This window comes from Lipophrys pholis (genome assembly GCF_963383615.2).
Source record: "Lipophrys pholis genome assembly, chromosome: 20".
Lineage (NCBI taxonomy): Eukaryota > Metazoa > Chordata > Actinopteri > Blenniiformes > Blenniidae > Lipophrys > Lipophrys pholis.
This window is the reverse complement of record NC_137648.1, coordinates 21,969,447-21,994,481: the sequence shown is the minus strand read 5'-3', so window position 1 is coordinate 21,994,481 and position 25,035 is coordinate 21,969,447. Positions and strand designations below refer to the sequence as shown.

General features: G+C 47.3%; 1 protein-coding gene across 1 annotated transcript in view; it reads right to left on the bottom strand.

Moving 5' to 3' along the window:
• The window catches only part of pld1b (phospholipase D1b), a 28,398-nt gene extending 8,813 nt beyond the window's left edge, over positions 1–19,585 (bottom strand). Inside the window, 15 exon segments of the mRNA XM_080489263.1 lie at positions 1,855–2,077; positions 2,216–2,398; positions 2,623–2,733; positions 2,818–2,899; positions 3,076–3,159; positions 4,182–4,331; positions 5,054–5,206; positions 5,329–5,421; positions 5,552–5,610; positions 5,996–6,061; positions 6,348–6,459; positions 6,919–7,061; positions 7,515–7,678; positions 7,760–7,930; positions 19,539–19,585. Of these exon segments, the coding sequence (XP_080345389.1) occupies positions 1,855–2,077; positions 2,216–2,398; positions 2,623–2,733; positions 2,818–2,899; positions 3,076–3,159; positions 4,182–4,331; positions 5,054–5,206; positions 5,329–5,421; positions 5,552–5,610; positions 5,996–6,061; positions 6,348–6,459; positions 6,919–7,061; positions 7,515–7,678; positions 7,760–7,898 (1,762 nt within the window). The 5' untranslated portion in view covers positions 7,899–7,930; positions 19,539–19,585.
• Positions 19,586–25,035: the final 5,450 nt, after the last annotated feature.

Below are 25,035 nucleotides of genomic sequence, written 5' to 3'. Positions count from 1 at the left end.
GACCAGGTTTCTAATTGGTTTTGACCTGGTTTCTAACTGGTTTGGACCAGGTTTCTAACTGGTTTGGACCAGGTTTCTAATTGGTTTTGACCTGGTTTCTAACTGGTTTGGACCAGGTTTCTAACTGGTTTGGACCAGGTTTCTAACTGGTTTTGACCTGGTTTCTAACTGGTTTGGACCAGGTTTCTAACTGGTTTGGACCAGGTTTCTAACTGGTTTGGACCAGGTTTCTAATTGGTTTTGACCTGGTTTCTAACTGGTTTGGACCAGGTTTCTAACTGGTTTGGACCAGGTTTCTAATTGGTTTTGACCTGGTTTCTAACTGGTTTGGGACTGGTTTGGACCAGGTTTCTAATTGGTTTGGACCAGGTTTCTAATTGGTTTGGACCAGGTTTCTAACTGGTTTGGACCAGGTTTCTAATTGGTTTTGACCTGGTTTCTAACTGGTTTGGACCAGGTTTCTAACTGGTTTGGACCAGGTTTCTAATTGGTTTTGACCTGGTTTCTAACTGGTTTGGACCAGGTTTCTAATTGGTTTGGACCAGGTTTCTAACTGGTTTGGACCAGGTTTCTAATTGGTTTTGACCTGGTTTCTAACTGGTTTGGACCAGGTTTCTAACTGGTTTGGACCAGGTTTCTAACTGGTTTTGACCTGGTTTCTAACTGGTTTTGACCTGGTTTCTAACTGGTTTGGACCAGGTTTCTAACTGGTTTGGACCAGGTTTCTAACTGGTTTTGACCTGGTTTCTAACTGGTTTGGACCAGGTTTCTAATTGGTTTTGACCTGGTTTCTAACTGGTTTGGACCAGGTTTCTAACTGGTTTGGACCAGGTTTCTAACTGGTTTGGACCAGGTTTCTAATTGGTTTTGACCTGGTTTCTAACTGGTTTGGACCAGGTTTCTAACTGGTTTTGACCTGGTTTCTAATTGGTTTTGACCTGGTTTCTAACTGGTTTTGACCTGGTTTCTAACTGGTTTTGACCTGGTTTCTAATTGGTTTTGACCTGGTTTCTAACTGGTTTTGACCTGGTTTCTAACTGGTTTTGACCAGGTTTCTAATTGGTTTTGACCTGGTTTCTAACTGGTTTGGACCAGGTTTCTAACTGGTTTTGACCAGGTTTCTAACTGGTTTTGACCAGGTTTCGAATTGGTTTTGACCAGGTTTCTAATTGGTTTTGACCTGGTTTCTAACTGGTTTGGACCAGGTTTCTAATTGGTTTTGACCAGGTTTCTAACTGGTTTGGACCAGGTTTCTAATTGGTTTTGACCAGGTTTCTAACTGGTTTTGACCAGGTTTCGAATTGGTTTTGACCAGGTTTCTAATTGGTTTTGACCTGGTTTCTAACTGGTTTGGACCAGGTTTCTAATTGGTTTCTAATTGGTTTTGACCAGGTTTCTAACTGGTTTTGACCAGGTTTCTAATTGGTTTTGACCTGGTTTCTAACTGGTTTGGACCAGGTTTCTATTTGGTTTTGACCTGGTTTCTAACTGGTTTGGACCAGGTTTCTAATTGGTTTTGACCAGGTTTCTAATTGGTTTTGACCAGGTTTCGAATTGGTTTTGACCAGGTTTCTAATTGGTTTTGACCTGGTTTCTAACTGGTTTGGACCAGGTTTCTAATTGGTTTTGACCAGGTTTCTAACTGGTTTGGACCTGGTTTCACTGAAGCTTTCTAAACTGGGTTCCCACTGGTTCCTCTCAGGTTTCTGAGCTGGGTTATCTGACAACTGTAATCCAACTGGTCTGTTTCAAGACTGGTTGTCTGAGTGTCTGACGCTGTTCCTGCCTCCAGACCAGAGACCAGGGTCAGTCTCCGGACTAGAGACCAGGTGGGTCAGCAGGTGGTGGACTCACTGTCGTCGGGCTCCAGGTCGCTGTCGCTGTCGCTGTTCATGCTGGCCAGTCCGTGTTTCTGCAGGTGCCTCTTGAAGCTCTTCCTGGCCCTCCTCATCCGGCCCTGACTCTTCAGCTTGGGCTGGTCCCCCGAGTCCGTCACCGTGAACACCGCCTTCCCGTTGCTCCGGGAGACGCTGGTGCCGGCGCCACCGCTGGCCGAGGGCGGCGCGGCAGTGGTATCCTGAGAGGCAGGAACAGGAAACAGGAAGTCATCGCTACTGAGGGACAGTGATGTAGAGGATGTGTGTGTGTGTGTGTGTGTGTGTGTGTGTGTGTGTGTGTGTGTGTGTGTGTGTGTGTGTGTGTGTGTACACAAGACCTGCTCCAGGTGAGACAGCGTCACGCTCCCCACGTCAGTCAGCCGGTGCTCCCGGTCGTCCCAGCGACCATACGCCAGGTCGATCCCGCCCACGAAGGCCACCGATTGGTCGATGACGATGATCTTCTCATGATGTGCCCAGAGGTAGACGGCGGAGGAGACGTGGTTGGGGTGACGCATCACCTGACGGAGGGAAACGCCGGAGTGTACGTCAGTGTACGAGGTTTAATACGAGGTCAGTGTACGTGATTTAATACGAGGTCAGTGTACGTGATTTTGTACGAGGTCAGTGTAGGTGATTTTGTACGTGGTCAGTGTACGCGGTTTCGTATGTGATCAGGGTATGTGGTTTAATACGTGGTCAGTGTACGTGGTCAGTGTACGTGGTTTTTCCTCCAGGTACTAGCCTTGATGTTGGGGTGGAGGTGCAGCAGCGTCCTCTTGCTGTAGCCGGAGTTGATGCCCAGCGCTAACTCCACCTCCTTATAGAGCATCACAAAGACTCGCACTCCTTGTTGCTATGGAAACAACAACAATAACGTGGAGGTAAAAACATGAGCTGAAGTCGAGGTTTGTCACGGGAAGCGAGCTGAAGAACTCACCGCTTTACGTCTCAGGATCCAGTCTAGACGCCATCGGTTGCCCTCGACGACGGGTCTCTTCAAGAAGATCTCAGGACTCAGCCTGGAAACAAACAAACAAATAACTTAAGTCTGCTTCACACCGTTTCTTTTCTCCGACAAAGTTTCACTTTAAATTTGTCTTCAACAGAGTGTGTGTCTGAGTGCAGGTAGCGGTGAAACTGATCAGATCAGTTACATTCTGCACACACACACACACACACGTACACACACACGTACCACCAGTCTGTGATGAAGATTTCCTCTTTGGCTTCTTCCAGAGCGTCGGCCACGTCCTCCATGTAGGTTTTCCCGTTAACGTACCTACACACACACACACACACACACACACACACACACACACACACACACACACACACACACACACACACACACACACACACACACACACACACACACACACACACACACACACACACACACACACACACACACACACACACACACACACACACAGAGAGAGTACAGTTTAAAACACACAGTTTATTTACATACACTAATTTTATACTTTCCATTTTGCATATTTTTGGGTTATTTTCCTGTTTTGTTATTTTTTGTACATTCCGCATCACATGATGGCATTTTTCTTCTGGTTTTTATATTCTGCATTATTTAATAGTTCTTTTCTGCATTCTGTTGCATATTTATGACATTTCCTGTTCTTTTATGGTAAATTAGCACCATCATTGGACTTTTCTGCACCTTTCTATCTGATCACATTAATATTCACTGATTCAGTCTTTGGTCTACTGCAGCAGGCTTCTTAGTGACAGAGGGATGTCCCCCCCCACACACACACCTACACACTCACACACTCAGACAGTATAGTGTTGCCCGGCAGGACGACAGGTGATGGGCAGGTGAGTCTCACTTTCCCTCCTCTTTGTGTCGGGTTACTCCAGCGAGACACACACTCACACTTCTACCTTTGTGAGGACCGACACACACACACACACACACACACACACACACACACACACACACACACACACACACACACACACACACACACACACACACACACACACACACACACACACACACACACACACACACACACACACACACACACACACACACACACACACACACACACACACACACACACACACACACACCCCGCCAGCTGGAGCGCCTCTCGTCTAGACGAGCTGCTCGGCCTGCTGCTGGAGGATCTGATCTCACCACATTAATAAGCAGAAGTGCGATGAATGAATATTTAACAAAGTGAAGCTTCCATCTTCAAATATTAGAGCTGTGATGCGTTCACTGGCTGCTTGGCCTGAATGAGCACACTGTGAAAGACGGCAGGTTGTCGTGGTTACCACTTGGCGGGGATGTTGACCTCCTCCCGGGCAAAGGATCCGAAGCGGTGGTCTTTGAGGAAGGCGGAGCCGTGTTTCTGGACGAAGCCCTCGATGGATTGACCCCACCAGCGGGCGTTACGGTAGCTGGTGCACTTCAATACCAGAGACCTGGACACAGGACCAGAACCACTTCAGACTGGACCTGGTCTAAGACCTGGACTCAGACCTGGTCTAAGACCTGGACACAGCAGGACCAGATCCACAGCAACAGTAACAGGGCTAAAGTGTTACAGGCTAAAGTGTTACAGTAACAGGGCTAACATGTTACAGTAACAGGGTTAAAGTGTTACAGTAACAGGGCCAACGTGTTACAGTAACAGGGCCAACGTGTTACAGGAACAGGGTTAAAGTGTTACAGTAACAGGGCCAACGCGTTACAGGAACAGGGCTAACATGTTACAGTAACAAGGCTAAAGTGTTACAGTAACAGGGCTAACATGTTACAGTAACAGGGTTAAAGTGTTACAGGAACAGGGCTAACGTGTTACAGTAACAGGGCTAACATGTTACAGTAACAGGGTTAAAGTGTTACAGGAACAGGGCTAAAGTGTTACAGTAACAGGGCCAACGTGTTACAGGAACAGGGTTAAAGTGTTACAGTAACAGGGCCAACGCGTTACAGGAACAGGGCTAACATGTTACAGTAACAAGGCTAAAGTGTTACAGTAACAGGGCCAACGTGTTACAGGAACAGGGCTAAAGTGTTACAGTAACAGGGCTAAAGTGTTACAGTAACAAGGTTAAAGTGTTACAGTAACAAGGTTAAAGTGTTACAGTAACAGGGCCAACGTGTTACAGTAACAGGGTTAAAGGGAGGATCTGTTACACACCTGGACAGACTGTCGACTCGGACGCCATGTTTGGTCTCTGTTTCTCTGGAATCCACCTTGATGTCGAACTCTTTATCAAACAGCATCACGAAGGAGATGGAACCAGAGTCTGGCTTCATGTAGAGCAGGAACGAGTCCTTCACCACCAGCCAGCTGCACCCACACAGGTAACCCTGCAGTCAGTGTGTGTGTGTGTGTGTGTGTGTGTGTGTGTGTGTGTGTGTGTGTGTGTGTGTGTGTGTGTGTGTGTGTGTGCGTGCGTGCGGCTCTCTCACCGTTTAGACCAGCGGTAACACATCTTGCTGCGTCCGCAGCAGTTCATGCCGGGGATTCGATGGCCGCCGGATCGTTTCAGAATCATTCCCTCCCTGAGAGAGCAGAAACACGTGAACTTATTAACAAACAAACAAAACACCTAAACAAACAAACACTTGAACAAACAAACAAACATTGGGTCTCAGGTGTGTTGTGGCCCCTGAGGGTCCTGCGGTGTCTTACAGGCCTTTGGGTCCGAGGTCGTGGATGAAGGACAGCTGACTGGAATCAATGAACTCCGTCTGAAACCACCACAGTACCAGAGTACAGATACAGTTACACTCCAGGAGGACTACAAACACACGGTTTACACACTGTGGCTGCATTTGTTTAAAACTTTAACCAAGTTCACCATCAACAACCAAAGGTACTGCAATACTCTGCAAATATACTCAATTACTTTGGTACTTCTGAAGAATCTGGTATTACCAAACTACTAATAACAGTTCATCAGAATATTAACAGTTAATTACTATGTAACCAGTGTGTAATTGGGGTATTACCATGGTACCAGTGTGTGATTACCATGGTAACCAATGCGTGATTACCATGGTAACCAGTGTGTGATTACCATGGTAACCAGTGTGTGATTACCACACACTGGTTACCATGGTCACTCCTCCTCACCGTGCCGTGGTAGTTCCTGTACATCGGCATCGTCAGCAGGTTGTTCAGGTAGTCCTCCAGTTGTTTCTGAACACACACACACACACACACACACACACACACACACACACACACACACACACACACACACACACACACACACACACACACACACACACACACACACACACACACACACACACACACACACACACACACACACACACACACACACACACACACACACACACACACACACACACACACACACACACACACACACACACACACACACACAGTTAACCCTGCAGTCAGCGCTCAGGGACTCACTGCACAGTGATATTAACCCTGCAGTCAGCGCTCAGGGACTCACTCTTCGACTGGAGACCTGTCCTTCCCTCTCCAACTCGTCGCCACCGCCTCGCGGCAGGTTGGGCATCTGCCGGGCTTCACCTCTGGAGGCCGTCTGCCTCTTCACCGTGTGGCTGCAGAGCAACACACACAAAGGTTCTCGGTTCAATTCCCAGGAAAACACGCAGCAGAAACCGTGGAAACACAACGTATCGCCCCGGAAACAGATGTCAGTCTATGTAAGAGAAATAACTCAGAAAAACTCAATTCACTGGATGTAGTTTTGTAAAGTAACTCATTGTCCGAGTAATAGAGTAAATGTGGAATAGACCGAGTTCGTAAATAAAACACTGAATCGTCTGCAAAGATCAAACTGTTTTAATGATTTATTATCAAGAAGACCTTTTAAAGTACAGTTGATGGATCTGATCATTCTTTTAACAGTATTGTGGTCATTTGTAGCGTGTTGTGACGTGTGTGTGTGTGTGTGTGTGTGTGTGTGTGTGTGTGTGTGTGTGTGTGTGTGTGTGTGTGTGTGTGTGTGTGTGTGTGTGTGTGTGTGTGTGTGTGTGTGTGTGTGTGTGTGTGTGTACCTGCGTGTGGGCAGTGGCAGCTTCATGAAGGTCTTGTAGGTCCTCAGGTCTCGGTGAAGGTCCAGGAAGTGTTTCTCCTTCTTCTTCACCAGCCAGGTGAACTCACCGTGCTTCATCTCGATCTTATACACCGCAGGCATGGACTGCAACGCACACACGCACACGCACACACACGCACACGCACACACACGCACACGCACACGCACACGCACACACAGACGCACGCGGACACAGACACAGACACAGACACGCACACACACACACACACACAAAATGAAACTATTATGATCACATTCACAATATCTGTGATGCTAATGTGTGATAATGGAAGATAGCATCGCGTTAGCAGCTGCGATGCTAATGCGATGCTGGTGGGATGTTTTGCCGCCACAGTAAAAGTTGAAACAGCTGATGAGCCATGATTCTCTGCGCAAAGTTCACAACTCGGTGAAATGTCATCACTGACGGGGCAGCTAATGCTAATGGTAATGCTAAAGTGTAGTTTTTAACTTGGAGCTGTATCGATGCTAACAGCGCCGCGTGGGACCGCTGACTCAGCGTGGCACCTAAAAGAGAGCGAGTGGCGGTGCGAGCACCTTGTTGACGCTCCTCTCGTGCGTGACGTTGAAGCGGTCCTGAGCCGCGGTGAAGCGCTCCACCTCCAGGATCTTGGCGGTGATGGGGCAGGACAGGTAGACACTGCCGCCGGCGTCTTTGAAGCTGACCGTGTTGTAGATGACCGTGAACGGCAGACGCTCCACTGTGGAAGACACACACAGTGAGACACACACACACGCACACAGGTGGACAGGCAGGAAGTGAGGCGTGAGACGGCGAGTACTTGAGGCCACAGTGTCGGTGGTGTCGTAGTCTCCGTCCCCGAGGTCGAGGTCGCGGGCGTCCAGCCGGTCCATGATGTCAGTCATGTCGTTGGCGACCAGCTGCAGGGTACTGGAGGACGGCTGGGACTGCTGCAGCATGGTTAGAGCTGGGGGTGGAGCCTGGGGCTCACCTGGACAGGTAAAGAGGACGGTCCAATCTCAGAGACACCACTGACACTGTCAAAATAAAACCACCAAGTTGGATTGTTATTACGGTGACTGTCAAAATAAAACCACCAAGTTGGATTGTTATTACGGTGACTGTCAAAATAAAACCACCAAGTTGGATTGTTATTACGGTGACTGTCAAAATAAAACCACCAAGTTGGATTGTTATTACAGTGACTGTCAAAATAAAACCACCAAGTTGGATTGTTATTACGGTGACTGTCGACTGTAAGGCTTCGCCACACGACAACGTTGTTTCATGTAACCATCATTTTTGTCTGATCGTCCACATAAGAAATGTACTATGATGGTAGTAAACACTTTGAAAAGACCAACAATAACAATGAACGAGAAAATTCCGAGAAATTTTGTATGCTCTCTGATTGGACGCTCGTACTGCTCCGTGATTGGACGCTCGTACTGCTCTCTGACTGGACGCTCGTACTGCTCCGTGATTGGACGCTCGGACTGCTCCGTGATTGGACGCTCGTACTGCTCTCTGATTGGACGCTCGTACTGCTCCGTGATTGGACGCTCGTACTGCTCCGTGATTGGACGCTCGTACTGCTCCGTGATTGGACACTCGTACTGCTCCGGCATTGGACACTCGTACTGCTCCGTGATTGGACACTCGTACTGCTCCGTGATTGGGTGCTCGTACTGCTCCATGACTGCGAGTTCGTCTCAGGCGTCGCCATGGCGACAGACTGGCCCAGACGATTCGACTAGGAAATACAAACTCAGGTGACTGATTATAAACTGTCCGAGGACCTTGAGGGTCAATGTGTAACTGCTCCCAGAGGAAGTCCAGTGTTTCACTTCCTCTTTAACGACAAAGTCGCACAAACTCAACACAGTAATGATTTATGGCTCAGAAAGACAATTCATCCGTTCATGAGGAGTTTAGCTCAGGCTCATGCAGAGACGCCTAAAGAGAACAGCTGACACACTCACTCTTTGAATAACTTCATTGATTTCAGGTTTGATTCATCTTGTATTTTTTCTTTTTATCGACGTCACCTCCACCTACATATTTTCAGTCCACTAGAGGGCGCTCAAACACACTGCTACCAAGTTAAAGAGAAAATTACCAACCGGTAATCTTTCACAACCGATGGGGAAGTTTTCCTCTTTCAGTGACGTGTGAGAACAAAAGTGTGTGTTCTCAGTCTGTGGAGCTGCAGCCAAGCAGAGTGGTCATGTGACCTTTTATTATTTATTTATATTATAGTCGACTGAAATTCTGTTAAAAACCGAAGTGTCCAGTGTCTCATCACTCTGCAGAGAACTCATCAAGTCTGGAAGTCGCCTCTTCTCGTCATGTGAGCAAAGACAGAAACAGCCGATCACACTGGAACATGATGCCTGTGGCTCTAAAATGTGTGTTTCCCTCTTTCCACCAGGAAACAGTCACTCCGGTGTTTTCTCTCCGACGTTCAGCTGTTATGCATTTGCATATGTTGCCTGTTGTACAAACGTACAGCGAGAAACAAAACATCAACCAGGACTGACGTGTATGAGACTGATCCCAGTGAGGAATAACTAAAACTAAGAAATTACCCTGAAATAATAAGGCTAAAATATATGAAATTACAAAAGACAGAAAGGGTTAGGGGTTTATTTAAAAATAAAGCGTAATGAGAACAAATGAAAACAAATGACTTCAGAGGGTCTAAACAGTGTAAACTGTTCCAACTAAAGTCAAATAAACTTTCACATGAAAAAACGTCTGGATTTTAGTTTGGATGTGATGTAAAGTCTGACTTAAAGTGAGTCAGTCAATTAAAGTGAGTCGGTTAGTTAAAGTGAGTAAGTCAGTTAAAGTGAGTAAGTCAGTTAAAGTGAGTAAGTCAGTTAAAGTGAGTAAGTCAGTTAAAATGAGTCGGTTTAAGTGACTCAGTTAGTTAAAGTGAGTTAAAGTGAGTCAGTTAAAGTGATCAGTCAATTAAAGTGAGTAGGTCAGTTAAAGTGAGTCTGTTAAAGTGAGTCAGTTAGTTAAAGTGAGTCGTCAGTTAAAGTGAGTCAGTCAATTAAAGTGAGTCAGTCAGTTAAAGTGATCAGTCAATTAAAGTCAGTCAGTCAGTTAAAGTGAGTCAGTTAAAGTGAGTAGGTCAGTTAAAGTGAGTTAGTTAAAGTGAGTCGTCAGTTAAAGTGAGTCGGTTAGTTAAAGTGAGTCAGTCAGTTAAAGTCAGTCAGTTAAGACAGCTACAAGCAGCTACAAGCAGCTTCAGCCGACCACAAGCAGCTTCAGACAGCTACAAGCAGCTTCAGCCGACCACAAGCAGCTTCAGATTGCCACAAGCAGCCACAAGCAGCCACAAGCAGCCACAAGCAGCTTCAGACAGCCCCAAGCAGCTTCAGACAGCTACAAGCACCTTCAGACCGCTACAAGCAGCTTCAGCCGGCCACAAGCAGCTTCAGCCGGCCACAAGCAGTGTCAGATGGCCACAAGCAGCTTCAGACAGCTACAAGCAGCTTCAGACAGCTACAAGCAGCCACAGACAGCTACAAGCAGCCACAAGCAGCTTCAGACAGCATCAAGCAGCTTCAGACAGCTACAAGCAGCTTCAGACAGCTACAAGCAGCTTCAGATGGCCACAAGCAGCCACAGGCAGCTACAAGCAGCTTCAGCCGGCCACAAGCAGCTTCAGCCGGCCACAAGCAGCTTCAGCCGGCCACAAGCAGTGTCAGACAGCCACAAGCAGTTTCAGACAGCTACAAGCACCTTCAGATGGCCACACGCAGCCACAAGCAGCTACAAGCAGCTTCAGACAGCCACAAGCAGCTTCAGATGGCCACAAGCAGCTTCAGACAGCCTCAAGCAGCTTCAGACAGCTACAAGCAGCCACAGACAGCTACAAGCAGCCACAAGCAGCTTCAGACGGCATCAAGCAGCTTCAGACAGCTACAAGCAGCTTCAGATGGCCACAAGCAGCCACAAGCAGCTTCAGACAGCCACAAGCAGCTTCAGATGGCCACAAGCAGCTTCAGACGGCCACAAGCAGCTTCAGATGGCCACAAGCAGCCACAAGCAGCTTCAGACAGCCACAAGCAGCTTCAGACGGCCACAAGCAGCTTCAGACGGCCACAAGCAGCCACAAGCAGCTCCAAGCAGCTTCAGACAGCCACAAGCAGCTTCAGACAGCCACAAGCAGCTTCAGATGGCCACAAGCAGCTCCAAGCAGCTTCAGACAGCCTCAAGCAGCTTCAGACGGCCACAAGCAGCTTCAGATGGCCACAAGCAGCCACAAGCAGCTTCAGACGGCCACAAGCAGCCACAAGCAGCTCCAAGCAGCTTCAGACAGCCACAAGCAGCTTCAGACAGCCACAAGCAGCTTCAGACAGCCACAAGCAGCCACAAGCAGCTCCAAGCAGCTTCAGACAGCCACAAGCAGCTTCAGACAGCCACAAGCAGCTTCAGATGGCCACAAGCAGCTCCAAGCAGCTTCAGATGGCCACAAGCAGCTCCAGACGGCCACAAGCAGCTTCAGACGGCCACAAGCAGCTTCAGATGGCCACAAGCAGCCACAAGCAGCTTCAGACGGCCACAAGCAGCCACAAGCAGCTTCAGATGGCCACAAGCAGCCACAAGCAGCTTCAGACAGCTACAAGCAGCTTCAGATGGCCACAAGCAGCCACAAGCAGCTTCAGACGGCCACAAGCAGCCACAAGCAGCCACAAGCAGCCACAAGCAGCCACAAGCAGCCACAAGCAGCCACAAGCAGCTTCAGATGGCCACAAACAGCCACAAGCAGCTTCAGACAGCTACAAGCAGCTTCAGATGGCCACAAGCAGCTACAAGCAGCTTCAGATGGCCACAAGCAGCCACAAGCAGCTTCAGACGGCCACAAGCAGCCACAAGCAGCCACAAGCAGCTTCAGACAGCTACAAGCAGCTTCAGATGGCCACAAGCAGCCACAAGCAGCTTCAGACGGCACAGACATTAAGAGAACCTGCTGCCTGGTAAAATCTCCTCACAGCTTAACGTCTTTTGTCTGCGAGCAAATAAAAGTATCGAGGCTAAAATCTCAGCCGACAGAAACTTGAACCACATCTGGAGCCGAACGAACCTGCAACCAGGACGTTTATCTGAAACTGTGTGTGTGTGTGTGTGTGTGTGTGTGTGTGTGTGTGTGTGTGTGTGTGTGTGTGTGTGTGTGTGTGTGTGTGTGTGTGTGTGTGTGTGTGTGTGTGTGTGAGGGAGATGCTCTGCCCGCTGAGCACTCACATTAATTGGGTACAGTCTGGACGAGCACTCTGCTCTCTCCCACAATGCATCACTCAGCAGCCGTCGGCTGCAGAGTTTCTCTCTCGTGAATATTTAACTTGAACAAAACAGGAAGAACTAAATCAGGTCCAGCTGAGAAGCTAACCGCTATCTGAGCAGGCTAATGCTAATCACAGCTACTAGGGAGACATGCTAATGCTAATGCTACTTCCAGTGGGAGACGTTTCATGTTGCTGTCAGGAGTTAATCCAGAATATAGAGCATCTTCCTCCTCGAACATCAGATGATAGAGCATCTTCCTCCTCGAACATCAGATTATAGAGCATCTTTCTCCTCGAATGTCAGATGATAGAGCATCTTTCTCCTCAAACATCCAGATTATAGAGCATCTTCCTCCTCAAACATCAGATGATAGAGCACCTTCCTCCCCAAACATCCATATTATAGAGCGTCTTCCTCCTCTAACATCAGATTATAGAGCATCTTCCTCCTCGAATGTCAGATGATGGGGCATCTTCCTCCTCGAATGTCAGATGATAGAGCATCTTCCTCCTCTAACATCAGATTATAGAGCATCTTCCTCCTCTAACATCAGATTATAGAGCATCTTCCTCCCACTGACACACACAATCAGCTACAATAACAAAGCTCTGTGACCATACCACAGTAACTTTAAAAAAGTAACTAGTTACTCTGTATCTGCGGTAAAACGTGTCCAATGGTCTCTCAGCTCAGCAGAAGTGATGAAACTTCTGGAAGCTTCTCAGACCTGAACGAGACTGTGAGACATGAAGGACTGAAAACTGGTACTGGTCAGATTAAAGTCCCACCGAGTACTGCTGCAGACCGGGGGTAGTACCGGAGGTAGTACTAGGTAGGTAGTACTGAGTAGGTAGTGAGTAAGGTCAGCAAAGACTTCAATGAGCAGTTCAAAACACACACACACACACACACACACACACACACACACACACACACACACACACACACACACACACACACACACACACACACACACACTGACCTGCAGCTCCATCCCTCCAGAAAACTAAAGTGCAGCAATCTCTCTCACACACACACACACACACACACACACGCGACAGTCCCGCTGCGGGTCGTCCTCGCAGTGCGGGAGTTTCTCTGCGCTCACTGCAGGGACAGTCCGGGGGGGCGGGACCCGTACTGAGCAGCTGGCACGTGAGTGGTCAGAGGAGCCCGCAGGCAGCCAATCATAGAGCAGCATGAGCACTGCCAGCATGGGGCAATGGGGGGGGGGGGGGGGGGGGGGGTAACTTCGTGATTTACAAAATAATCATTTTGGGACATTTGGTAGTTTATTAGTTTTTCTGTTGAACTTTTTGAACGTTCACATCAGGATCTTGTTTCATAGTCACCAGGTCATGGTTTAGTTGGTCTAGTTATTTCTTCATATTTGATTTGTGTGAATTTTTAACAGGTTTGACTTCTTTGTCTCCTTTTGAATATTTAAAGTTTCCAGCTGATCGATCAGTCTGGAGCTGATTGATCCCAGAATGTGATGGTTCTGGACGTTCTGGACGTTCAGTTTATTATTGGTCGTTTTGTCTTTCTGCGTTTTATTTCTGTTTGTTGCTTGAGCCCGGGCTATTTCCAAAATAAACACACACACACACACACACACACACACACACACACACACACACACACACACACACACACAGGAAGTGTGTGTCTGCACAGGAAGTACTGAAACATTACATATCCACATTTTCATTACTGGAAGCTCTGCTCATCGTTCAGTGTGTCTGTGTGTGTGTGTGTGTGTGTGTGTGTGTGTGTGTGTGTGTGTGTGTGTGTGTTATCATGACGCAGAGCGCTGAATACACACTGTCGGAGAAAACGGGCTCAACCAGAGTTCAGTTTTGCAGAAGTGGCGACGTGAACAACATGAGTCATTGTGAGATTCCAGAGGAGCTACACACCTACATGACAACACACACACACACACACACACACACACACACACACACACACACACACACACACACACACACACACACACACAGGAGTCACATCTTAATCTTTTAGTGTGTGAACGCCGTCCCACTTTGTGTGTCTGATCTTTCACGTTTGACTTTATTTCAGTCTCAGTCTGACCGTCGGTTAACGAGGAGCTGAAATGTGGTTCAGGTTTATAAAATCAGGAGTTTCCAGCTACGACTTGAACAGAGAGAGAAGGAATCACAGGAGGCTGAGAAATACTGCAACATCTAGAGAGCACGCACACACACACACACACACACACACACACACACACACACACACACACACACACACACCTGTAGTTAAAGTGCATGTTTAGGTGCATTGCAGCATGGTGCGTTCAGGTGCGTCACAACGAAGTGCGTTCAGGTGAGTCGCCACAAGGTGCATTGAGGCGCGTCGCTGCGAAGAACGTTCAGGCGCGTCGCAGCGTGGTGCGTTCAGGTGCATCGAGGTGCGTCGCAGCCATTTGCGTTCAGGTGCGTCGCAACAAAGTGCATTCAGGTGAGTCGCCGCGAGGTGCGTTCAGGTGCGTCGCCGCGAGGTGCGTTCAGGTGCGTCGCAGCCGGGCGCGATCAGGTGCGTTCAGGTGAGTCGCCGCGAGGTGCGTTCAGGTGCGTCGCAGTGAAGAGCGTTCAGGCGCGTCGCCGCGAGGTGCGTTCAGGTGATTCGCCGCGAAGAGCGTTCAGGCGCGTCGCCACGAGGTGCGTTCAGGTGAGTCGCCGCGAGGTGCGTTCAGGCGCGTCGCATCAAGGTGCGTTTAGACGAGTCGCATCGTGGTGCATTAAGGCGCGTCGCAGCAAAGAGCGTTCAGGCGCGTCGCAGCGTGGTGCGTTCAGGTGCGTCGCAGCTGGGCGAGATCAGGTGCGTTCAGGTGCGTCGCAGCCAGGTGCGTTCAGGTGAGTCGCCGCGAGGTGCGTTCAGGTGCGTCGCAGCCGGGCGCGATCAGGTGCGTCGAGGTGCGTCGCAGCGAAGTGCGTTCAGGTGAGTCGCCTCGTGGTGCGTTCAGGTGCGTCGCATCAAGGTGCGTTAAGGCGCGTTGCATCAAGGTGCGTTTAGGCGAGTCGCATTGTGGTGCATTAAGGCGCGTCGCAGCAAAGAGCGTTCAGGCGCGTCGCAGCGTGGTGCGTTCAGGTGCGTCGCAGCCGGGCGAGATCAGGTGCGTCGAGGTGCGTCACAGCGAAGTGCGTTCAGGTGAGTCGCCTCGTGGTGCGTTCAGGTGCATCGCAGCGAAGAGCGTTCAGGCGCGTCGCCGCGAGGTGCGTTCAGGTGAGTCGCCGCGAGGTGCGTTCAGGCGCGTCGCATCAAAGAGCGTTCAGGCGCGTCGCAGCGTGGTGCGTTCAGGTGCGTCGCAGCCGGGCGAGATCAGGTGCGTTCAGGTGCATCGCAGCCAGGTGCGTTCAGGTGCGTCGCCACGAGGTGCGTTCAGGCGCGTCGCAGCAAGGTGCGTTTAGGCGCGTCGCATCGTGGTGCATTCAGGTGCGTCGCAGCGAGGTGCGTTCAGGTGAGTCGCAGCAGGGCGCGATCAGGTGCGTCGAGGTGTGTCGCAGCGAAGTGCGGTCATGTGCGTCGCCGCGAGGTGCGTTCAGGCGCGTTGCATCAAGGTGCGTTTAGGCGAGTCGCATCGTGGTGCGTTCAGGCGCGTTGCAGCAAAGAGCGTTCAGGCGCGTAGCAGCAAGGTGCGTTCAGGCGCGTCGCATCGAAGAGCGTTCAGGCGCGTCGCAGCGAAGAGCGTTCAGGCGCGTCGCAGCCGGGCACGATCAGCTGCGTCGTCAGGTGCGTCGAGGTGCATCGAGGTGCATCGCCGCGAGGTGCGTTCAGGCGCGTCGCAGCGAAGAGCGTTCAGGCGCGTCGCAGCCGGGCACGATCAGGTGCGTCGTGGTGCATCGCCGCGAGGTGCGTTCAGGTGAGTCGCAGCGAGGTGCATTTAGGCGAGTTGCATCATGGTGCATTCAGGTGCGTCGCAGCGAGGTGCGTTCAGGTGCTTAGCAGAGAGGTGCGTTCAGGTGCGTCCCAGTGGAATCTGAAAGTGCAGTACTCTGCTGTAGATCAATACCGACTTGCCTTCAGAAGAGAAACGCCAGCTTCTAGGAAACCTTAAAAAAATTCACGTTTTAAATGCTGATTCTTTCTCTTCCTGTTGGGTAAATACAGACTTCCTGTTTTGAAACCCTGATTTCCTCCTGAGTGAACCAACCTCCACCCTGCAGCGGGAAAAACCCTCAACAGGAGGAGGAGGAGGAGGAGGTTCAAGTGTCAGAAGAGAAGAAACAGACAGAGCGCCTCCTGGTGGAGGCTTCTCATGGTGCGTTCAGGGAAACCTGGAAACACCTGAAGGAAATTAATGAGGACAGGAAACAGGAAGCGACTGACAAATAAAAACAGCCAGAAAACTTACCAAAGTAAAATAATTTGAGTCGACGAGATGGTTTGTCCTGTGATGAACTGCTGATGGTGTGTGTGTGTGTGTGTGTGTGTGTGTGTGTGTGTGTGTGTGTGTGTGTGTGTGTGTGTGTGTGTGTGTGTGTGTGTGTGTGGTGTTCGCTGCCTCTCCCACACTGAAGCAGCTTGACTTCAGGTTGAACCTGCTTCACCTGAACTTCAACAAACAACTTCCTCCCGGACTCCAAAATAAAACCATTTAGGATCCAGTTGAGGTTGTTGACCTTCGTCTCTAATGAAACCTTCCTGAAGGAAATTCCTCTTCACCCTCAGACTAACTGGTATTTCCAGTATTTTATTTTGGCGGGACATCCCCGGTTTGTTCACGTCTCGGCGTCACAGAAACTCCAGAAGATTCCCGAGGCTTCGCGTCACAAGATCCCGTTTGTCCACTGGATCTCTCCACATCTGGATTCTCTCTGGAAGAAGCTTCAGTGTCACTACATGCAGACGTCCCTCTTTTCTTTTGACCCTGAATCGGTCAAATGTTGTGAATCAGGGAAGGAGAGTTTAAAGTTCCACCAACCTCTGGGAGAATAAAAGACTTCCTCAGGTGATCACGCTCCAACGTTCACACCAAAACATCCACCCAGAGTTTTCATTTCACAGAGTTTCACCTTTGAACAGGAACATTTTGAAAAAAACGTTTCCATGGAGACGGCAGAAAGACTGAAAGCGCTGCAGTCGCTGCCCGTTGGGCCACGAGACGGTGTCGTTAGTTGTTTATTTGTTGGTCTGTTGTTTTTGTTTGGTTCTTTTGTTTTGAGGAATATAAATGAAACCAGCAGGGGGCGATGCTCGCTCCGTCTGAGTACAAAAGTTCATCTTTCTGCTCCGTTTAATTCTAGAAACACACACACACACACACACACACACACACACACACACACACCAGGAAGAATGTAGATTTACTGCTCTGTGTGACGGTTTGACGCTCAGTAAACACGACACTTCCCTCCGGCCGTCAAAATGACTTTAAATTACATACGTCAGAGCGCAGTCTGGCCACCAGGGGGCAGCAGGGAGTCACAGACTGACGCCTGGCCACCAGGGGGCAGCAGGGAGTCACAGACTGACGCCTGGCCACCAGGGGGCAGCAGGGAGTCAGACTGACGCCTGGCCACCAGGGGGCAGCAGGGAGTCACAGACTGACGCCTGGCCACCAGGGGGCAGCAGGGAGTCACAGACTGACGCCTGGCCACCAGGGGGCAGCAGGGAGTGAGTTAGCGGTCTGCGGCTAGCTGGTTAGCGCCAGGATACGGCAATGTTTTGATCTTTGGAGGTTTTAACCAATGAGAGGAAGAGATGCTCACGAACAAACGTCACAAAGATTTGGCGCCACATTCTGCTGCGTCTCATCGTTTGTCTGGACAGGAAGTGACGAGAAGCTTCACACTAAAGTTTCCTGGAAACAGGAAGATGTTAACATTTAAAGACCCATAAAATGGAGCCATCACAGCCTTTAACTGAAACTTTAAACCGAATATTAAAATGTCTACATTTTCACCAAAACATTTTCAAACGTCCTGAATTGGAACTTTAAAGACCCAAGAACAAGAAGCTTTGGCGGTTCTTCAGGTGTTAAAGTTTCTTCTCACACATCGAGTCAAATCTTTTATCACATTACAAGGTGAAGAGAAATACTGAGAGAACATGTTCTACATGTTCTACACCGAAACCACTGGTTTCAGAGGAGAGAAGAATAAAAGTACTAATTTAAAACAATGAAAATAGCAGATTTTATATCGTCTGCTCGTCAGACACAAATGACTTTTTATCAACATGTTTGTTTCACATAAAACTCAAATTCACATTTTAACTTCACGTAGTGTCACTAAGTAGACGTGATGAGAATCATATCACATTAGAGTCGATTCCACTTTCCTGACTCATCGATTTGTTCTAGATTGGCGTGTGTGTGTGTGTGTGTGTGTGTGTGTGTGTGTGTGTGTGTGTGTGTGTGTGTGTGTGTGTGTGTGTGTGTTCTGACTCATCCAATTCGCAGCCTCCTTCAGGTCACGTGTTTCTCCTGGTCGTAATTAAATAAACTGGTGATTGTCACGAGAAATAAATCAGTTTCAGGTAATTAACGAGCTTTTCATCGCCTTGATTTCACTTCCGGGAGCTTCACGTGCGCCTCCAGCTCGTTGTATTGATTGAAGGAGGGACGGGACAGGCCGCACCCTGTGCGCGCGCGCGCGTGTGTCTGTGTGTGTTAAAGTTGACAGAGTGATGGTTTGGCTCCACAGGTTCTTCTCTGTGCGTAATGACGCGCAACAGCACTTGATTGACTTAATGTGTGTGTGTGTGTTTGCTTGACACACACACACACACACACACACACACACACACACACACACACACACACACACACACACACACACACACACACACACACACACACACACACACACACACACACACACAGTGCGTTCATGGTCTCTGAGGACACTCAGCTGGACGCACAGTGAGGTGCCTTCAGGTGTCACGCGCGCGGAGGCACGCGGGCATGTTTGGAGGAACCGGTTTGGTTTGTTGCTAAACGAAAGAATTGCGTAGCGGAGGTGCTGCAACTTCTCCACCACCACCTCCCCTTTTCTTCTTCTTCTCCTCCTCCTCCTCCCCTTCCTCTTCCTCCCCGGTAAACCCTCCGGTGAACCCTCCGGGCTCCGGTTTACCGCAGCAGAACGCGCCGCGCTGCGGACGCCGCAGTGGATCACGGATCCCTTCACGCGTCAAAACACCCCCACCGTTCCCCTCCTCCTCCTTCTCCACCTCCTCCTCAGCCTCATCGTCAGCCCCGCATCACGCACAAACCTTACGCACGGACCCGGACGCGCGCCGCTGGGTGCGCGCCCCTGTGGCTCGCAGGGTCTTACCTGAGGTGTGAAGTGTGAGCAGCCGGAGTGCGGAGTGTGAGGGAGAGCCGCGAGCCCGTCACCAGCATCCAGATGTGCGTGAAGTCCCCCGCACACAGGTCGAGAGGGACTTCCGGTCCGCTGCCCTGCCAAAATAAATCTCTGAAGTGCGTCAGAAAAAAGAGTCTTTTTGGAAAAACTTCCCTTTTTTTGTTTCAAAAATATTACAGGAGTGTTTATTACTTCTTGAAGTAGAATAGAAAATACTTTATTAGTGTGTGTGTGTCTGTGTCAGCGTGTGTGTGTGTGTGTGTGTGTGTGTGTGTGTGTGTGTGTGTGTGTGTGTGTGTGTGTGTGTGTGTGTGTGTGTGTGTGTTAAAGCTCCACAGGTTCTTCTCTGTGCGTAATGACGCGCAACAGCACTTGATTGACTTAATGGGTGTGTGTGTTTGCTTGACTCATACACACACACACACACACACACACACACACACACACACACACACACACACACACACACACACACTTAATGACCTGCAGGAGTGTGTATGAAAGGAGGTCACACACACACACAATAAAATAAAGTTCGTCATATAGCATTAAATATTATTACACATAAAATGTAAATATAATCCTTTAGCACTTTTATTTCTATTATATTGTAATTTCTGTATGAAATTGGGAAAGTTTTTCCACCAAGTTGACCTTTTGTTAAGCTCCGCCCCCTTAGTTACAGTTGCTAAGCTGGACAAGCGGCTATCCGGAGGAAGCTGCTCGATGCTAACGACACGTGATTGATATACGACTAGAAAGTTCAGATTATACAAGACGTTTCCTTCTTTTACAGTCGTCGGTTCAGTTTGAGTTCGGAGAAACGTTTGTTCAGCTTCGTTCAGAGAAACATTTGTTCAGCTTCATCTAGAGAAAAATTTGTTCAGCTTCGTTGAGAGAAACATTTGTTCAGCTTCATCTAGGGAAACGTTTGTTCAGCTTCATCTAGAGAAACATTTATTCAGCTTTGTTCAGAGAAACGTTTGTTCAGCTTCGTCTAGGGAAACGTTTGTTCAGCTTCGTTGAGAGATACATTTGTTCAGCTTCGTCTAGAGAAACATTTGTTCAGCTTCATCTAGGGAAACGTTTGTTCAGCTTCGTTGAGAGAAACATTTGTTCAGCTTCATCTAGGGAAACGTTTGTTCAGCTTCGTTCAGAGAAACATTTGTTCAGCTTCGTTCAGAGAAACGTTTGTTCAGCTTCATCTAGGGAAACGTTTGTTCAGCTTCATCTAGAGAAACATTTATTCAGCTTTGTTCAGAGAAACGTTTGTTCAGCTTCGTCTAGGGAAACGTTTGTTCAGCTTCGTTGAGAGATACATTTGTTCAGCTTCGTCTAGAGAAACATTTGTTCAGCTTCATCTAGGGAAACGTTTGTTCAGCTTCGTTGAGAGAAACATTTGTTCAGCTTCATCTAGGGAAACGTTTGTTCAGCTTCGTTCAGAGAAACATTTGTTCAGCTTCGTTCAGAGAAACGTTTGTTCAGCTTCATCTAGGGAAACGTTTGTTCAGCTTCATCTAGAGAAACATTTATTCAGCTTTGTTCAGAGAAACGTTTGTTCAGCTTCGTCTAGGGAAACGTTTGTTCAGCTTCGTTGAGAGAAACGTTTGTTCAGCTTCGTCTTGGGAAACATTTGTTCAGCTTCATCTAGAGAAACATTTGTTCAGCTTCATCTAGGGAAACGTTTGTTCAGCTTCGTTCAGAGAAACATTTGTTCAGCTTCGTCTAGAGAAACATTTGTTCAGCTGCATCTAGAGAAACATTTGTTCAGCTTCGTTGAGAGAAACATTTGTTCAGCTTCGTTCAGAGAAACGTTTGTTCAGCTTCGTCTAGGGAAACGTTTGTTCAGCTTCGTTGAGAGAAACGTTTGTTCAGCTTCGTCTAGGGAAACATTTGTTCAGCTTCATCTAGAGAAACGTTTGTTCAGCTTCATCTAGGGAAACATTTGTTCAGCTTCGTCTAGGGAAACATTTGTTCAGCTGCATCTACAGAAACATTTGTTCAGCTTTATCTAGAGAAACATTTGTTCAGCTTCATCTAGAGAAACATTTGTTCAGCTTCGTTCAGAGAAACATTTGTTCAGCTTAGTCTAGAGAAACATTTGTTCAGCTTCATCTAGGGAAACATTTGTTCAGCTTCGTCTAGAGAAACAATTGTTCAGCTTCATCTAGAGAAACGTTTGTTCAGCTTCGTCTAGGGAAACATTTGTTCAGCTGGATCTATAGAAACATTTGTTCAGCTTTATCTAGAGAAACATTTGTTCAGCTTCCTCCAGAGAAACATTTGTTTAGCTTCATCTAGATAAATATTTGTTCAGCTTCGTTCAGAAACATTTGTTCAGCTTGGTCTAGAGAAACATTTGTTCAGCTTTATCTAGAGAAACGTTTGTTCAGCTTCATCTAGAGAAACATTTGTTCAGCTGCATCTAGAGAAACATTTGTTCAGCTTCATCTAGGGAAACATTTGTTCAGCTTCGTTCAGAGAAACATTTGTTCAGCTTTGTCTCGAGAAACATTTGTTCAGCTTTATCTAGAGAAACATTTGTTCAGCTTTGTCTCGAGAAACATTTGTTCAGCTTTATCTAGAGAAACATTTGTTCAGCTTCGTCTAGAGAAACATTTGTTCAGCTTCGTTCAGAGAAACATTTGTTCAGCTTTATCTAGAGAAACGTTTGTTCAGCTGCATCTAGGGAAACATTTGTTCAGATGCATCTATAGAAACATTTGTTCAGCTTTATCTAGAGAAACATTTGTTCAGCTTCGTGCAAAGAAACATTTGTTCAGCTTCATCTAGAGAAACATTTGTTCAGCTTCATCTAGGGAAACATTTGTTCAGCTTCGTTGAGAGAAACATTTGTTCAGCTTTATCTAGAGAAACATTTGTTCAGTTTCGTCTAGAGAAACATTTGTTCAGCTTTATCTAGAGAAACGTTTGTTCAGCTTCGTTCAGAGAAACATTTGTTCAGCTTCGTCTAGAGAAACATTTGTTCAGCTTCATCTAGGGAAACATTTGTTCAGCTTCGTTCAGAGAAACATTTGTTCAGCTTTGTCTCGAGAAACATTTGTTCAGCTTTATCTAGAGAAACATTTGTTCAGCTTCATCTAGGGAAACGTTTGTTCAGCTTCGTTCAGAGAAACATTTGTTCAGCTTCGTCTAGAGAAACATTTGTTCAGCTGCATCTAGAGAAACATTTGTTCAGCTTCATCTAGGGAAACGTTTGTTCAGCTTCGTTGAGAGAAACATTTGTTCAGCTTCGTTCAGAGAAACGTTTGTTCAGCTTCGTCTAGGGAAACGTTTGTTCAGCTTCGTTGAGAGAAACGTTTGTTCAGCTTCGTCTAGGGAAACATTTGTTCAGCTTCATCTAGAGAAACATTTGTTCAGCTTCATCTAGGGAAACATTTGTTCAGCTTCGTCTAGGGAAACATTTGTTCAGCTGCATCTACAGAAACATTTGTTCAGCTTTATCTAGAGAAACATTTGTTCAGCTTCATCTAGAGAAACATTTGTTCAGCTTCGTTCAGAGAAACATTTGTTCAGCTTAGTCTAGAGAAACATTTGTTCAGCTTCATCTAGGGAAACATTTGTTCAGCTTCGTCTAGAGAAACAATTGTTCAGCTTCATCTAGAGAAACGTTTGTTCAGCTTCATCTAGGGAAACATTTGTTCAGCTGCATCTATAGAAACATTTGTTCAGCTTTATCTAGAGAAACATTTGTTCAGCTTTCTCCAGAGAAACATTTGTTTAGCTTCATCTAGATAAATATTTGTTCAGCTTCGTTCAGAAACATTTGTTCAGCTTGGTCTAGAGAAACATTTGTTCAGCTTTATCTAGAGAAACGTTTGTTCAGCTTCATCTAGAGAAACATTTGTTCAGCTGCATCTAGAGAAACATTTGTTCAGCTTCATCTAGGGAAACATTTGTTCAGCTTCGTTCAGAGAAACATTTGTTCAGCTTTGTCTCGAGAAACATTTGTTCAGCTTTATCTAGAGAAACATTTGTTCAGCTTTGTCTCGAGAAACATTTGTTCAGCTTTATCTAGAGAAACATTTGTTCAGCTTCGTCTAGAGAAACATTTGTTCAGCTTCGTTCAGAGAAACATTTGTTCAGCTTTATCTAGAGAAACGTTTGTTCAGCTGCATCTAGGGAAACATTTGTTCAGATGCATCTATAGAAACATTTGTTCAGCTTTATCTAGAGAAACATTTGTTCAGCTTCGTGCAAAGAAACATTTGTTCAGCTTCATCTAGAGAAATATTTGTTCAGCTTCATCTAGGGAAACATTTGTTCAGCTTCGTTGAGAAACATTTGTTCAGCTTTATCTAGAGAAACATTTGTTCAGCTTCATCTAGAGAAACATTTGTTCAGCTTTATCTAGAGAAACATTTGTTCAGCTTCGTCTAGAGAAACATTTGTTCAGCTTTATCTAGAGAAACGTTTGTTCAGCTTCGTTCAGAGAAACATTTGTTCAGCTTCGTCTATAGCAGGGGTACCCAACCTCGGTCCTGGAGGGCCGGTGTCCAGCAGGTTTTAGCTCCTCCCTGTTTCAGCTTACCTGAATCCCTAGTTTTACGACGAGACTGTCGGAGTATCTTTCCCAGGCAGTTGGTACTTGAATGCTATTGGTCTATTTGTGTTTGGGGGCGGGGCTTAGCCAAGGGTCAACTGGGCTTCTTGGGAGCCTGTTTGTGTTTTTGGTTTTTTCTTTATTTCCCTCTGAGCAAACAACGTCCATACACGTCCAAGACAAGTCAAAATCACGTCCAGGCTGTAATCTGGATTCTGTTTGACACCAGAACTAGTTGAAAATAGACGTTTTAAACGGGCCGTAATCTGGATTATTGATACTTTACTTATTGATTTGTCATTAGAATAATGAGGGAAGCAGATCCTGACGGCAGGAGGCGACAGCATGTGAGGTTTAATTCATGTCTGAGTTAAGATCGTTTCTTGTTTTGGTCACAAGACATTGAACTTCTCAAGTCTCCGTGGACAAACTGGTCATGTTGAGAACCTCTCATCTTGTGAATACAAACATGTACAGTGGTTAGTCGTCTTGCCTCACAGAGAGAAGGCTGTGGGTTCAAATCCAGCTGGAGGTGTTAGTGGACTTTGTTTGTGTGAGCCTGCGTTTCTCTGGTTTCCTCCCACATTCCAGAAACATCCATGTGACTGTAATTGACAACTGTGTGTGTGTGTGTGTGTGTGTGTGTGTGTGTGTGTGTGTGTGTGTGTGTGTGTGTGTGTGTGTGTGTGTGTGTGTGTGTGTGTGTGTGTGTGTGTGTGTGTGTGTGTCCAGGGACAGACTGATGATTCTCCTCATTCTGGCTGGAAAAGTATTTTCATTGTATAGAAAACTTTGAGTCTTCTGGGTGTAGAGATGACGTTCTTTATTACACGTGAGTTTCTACAGAGATTTGGGTTGGTTTTTTATTTTGGAGGGCAGATTTTTATGTTGGTAAGCAATTTT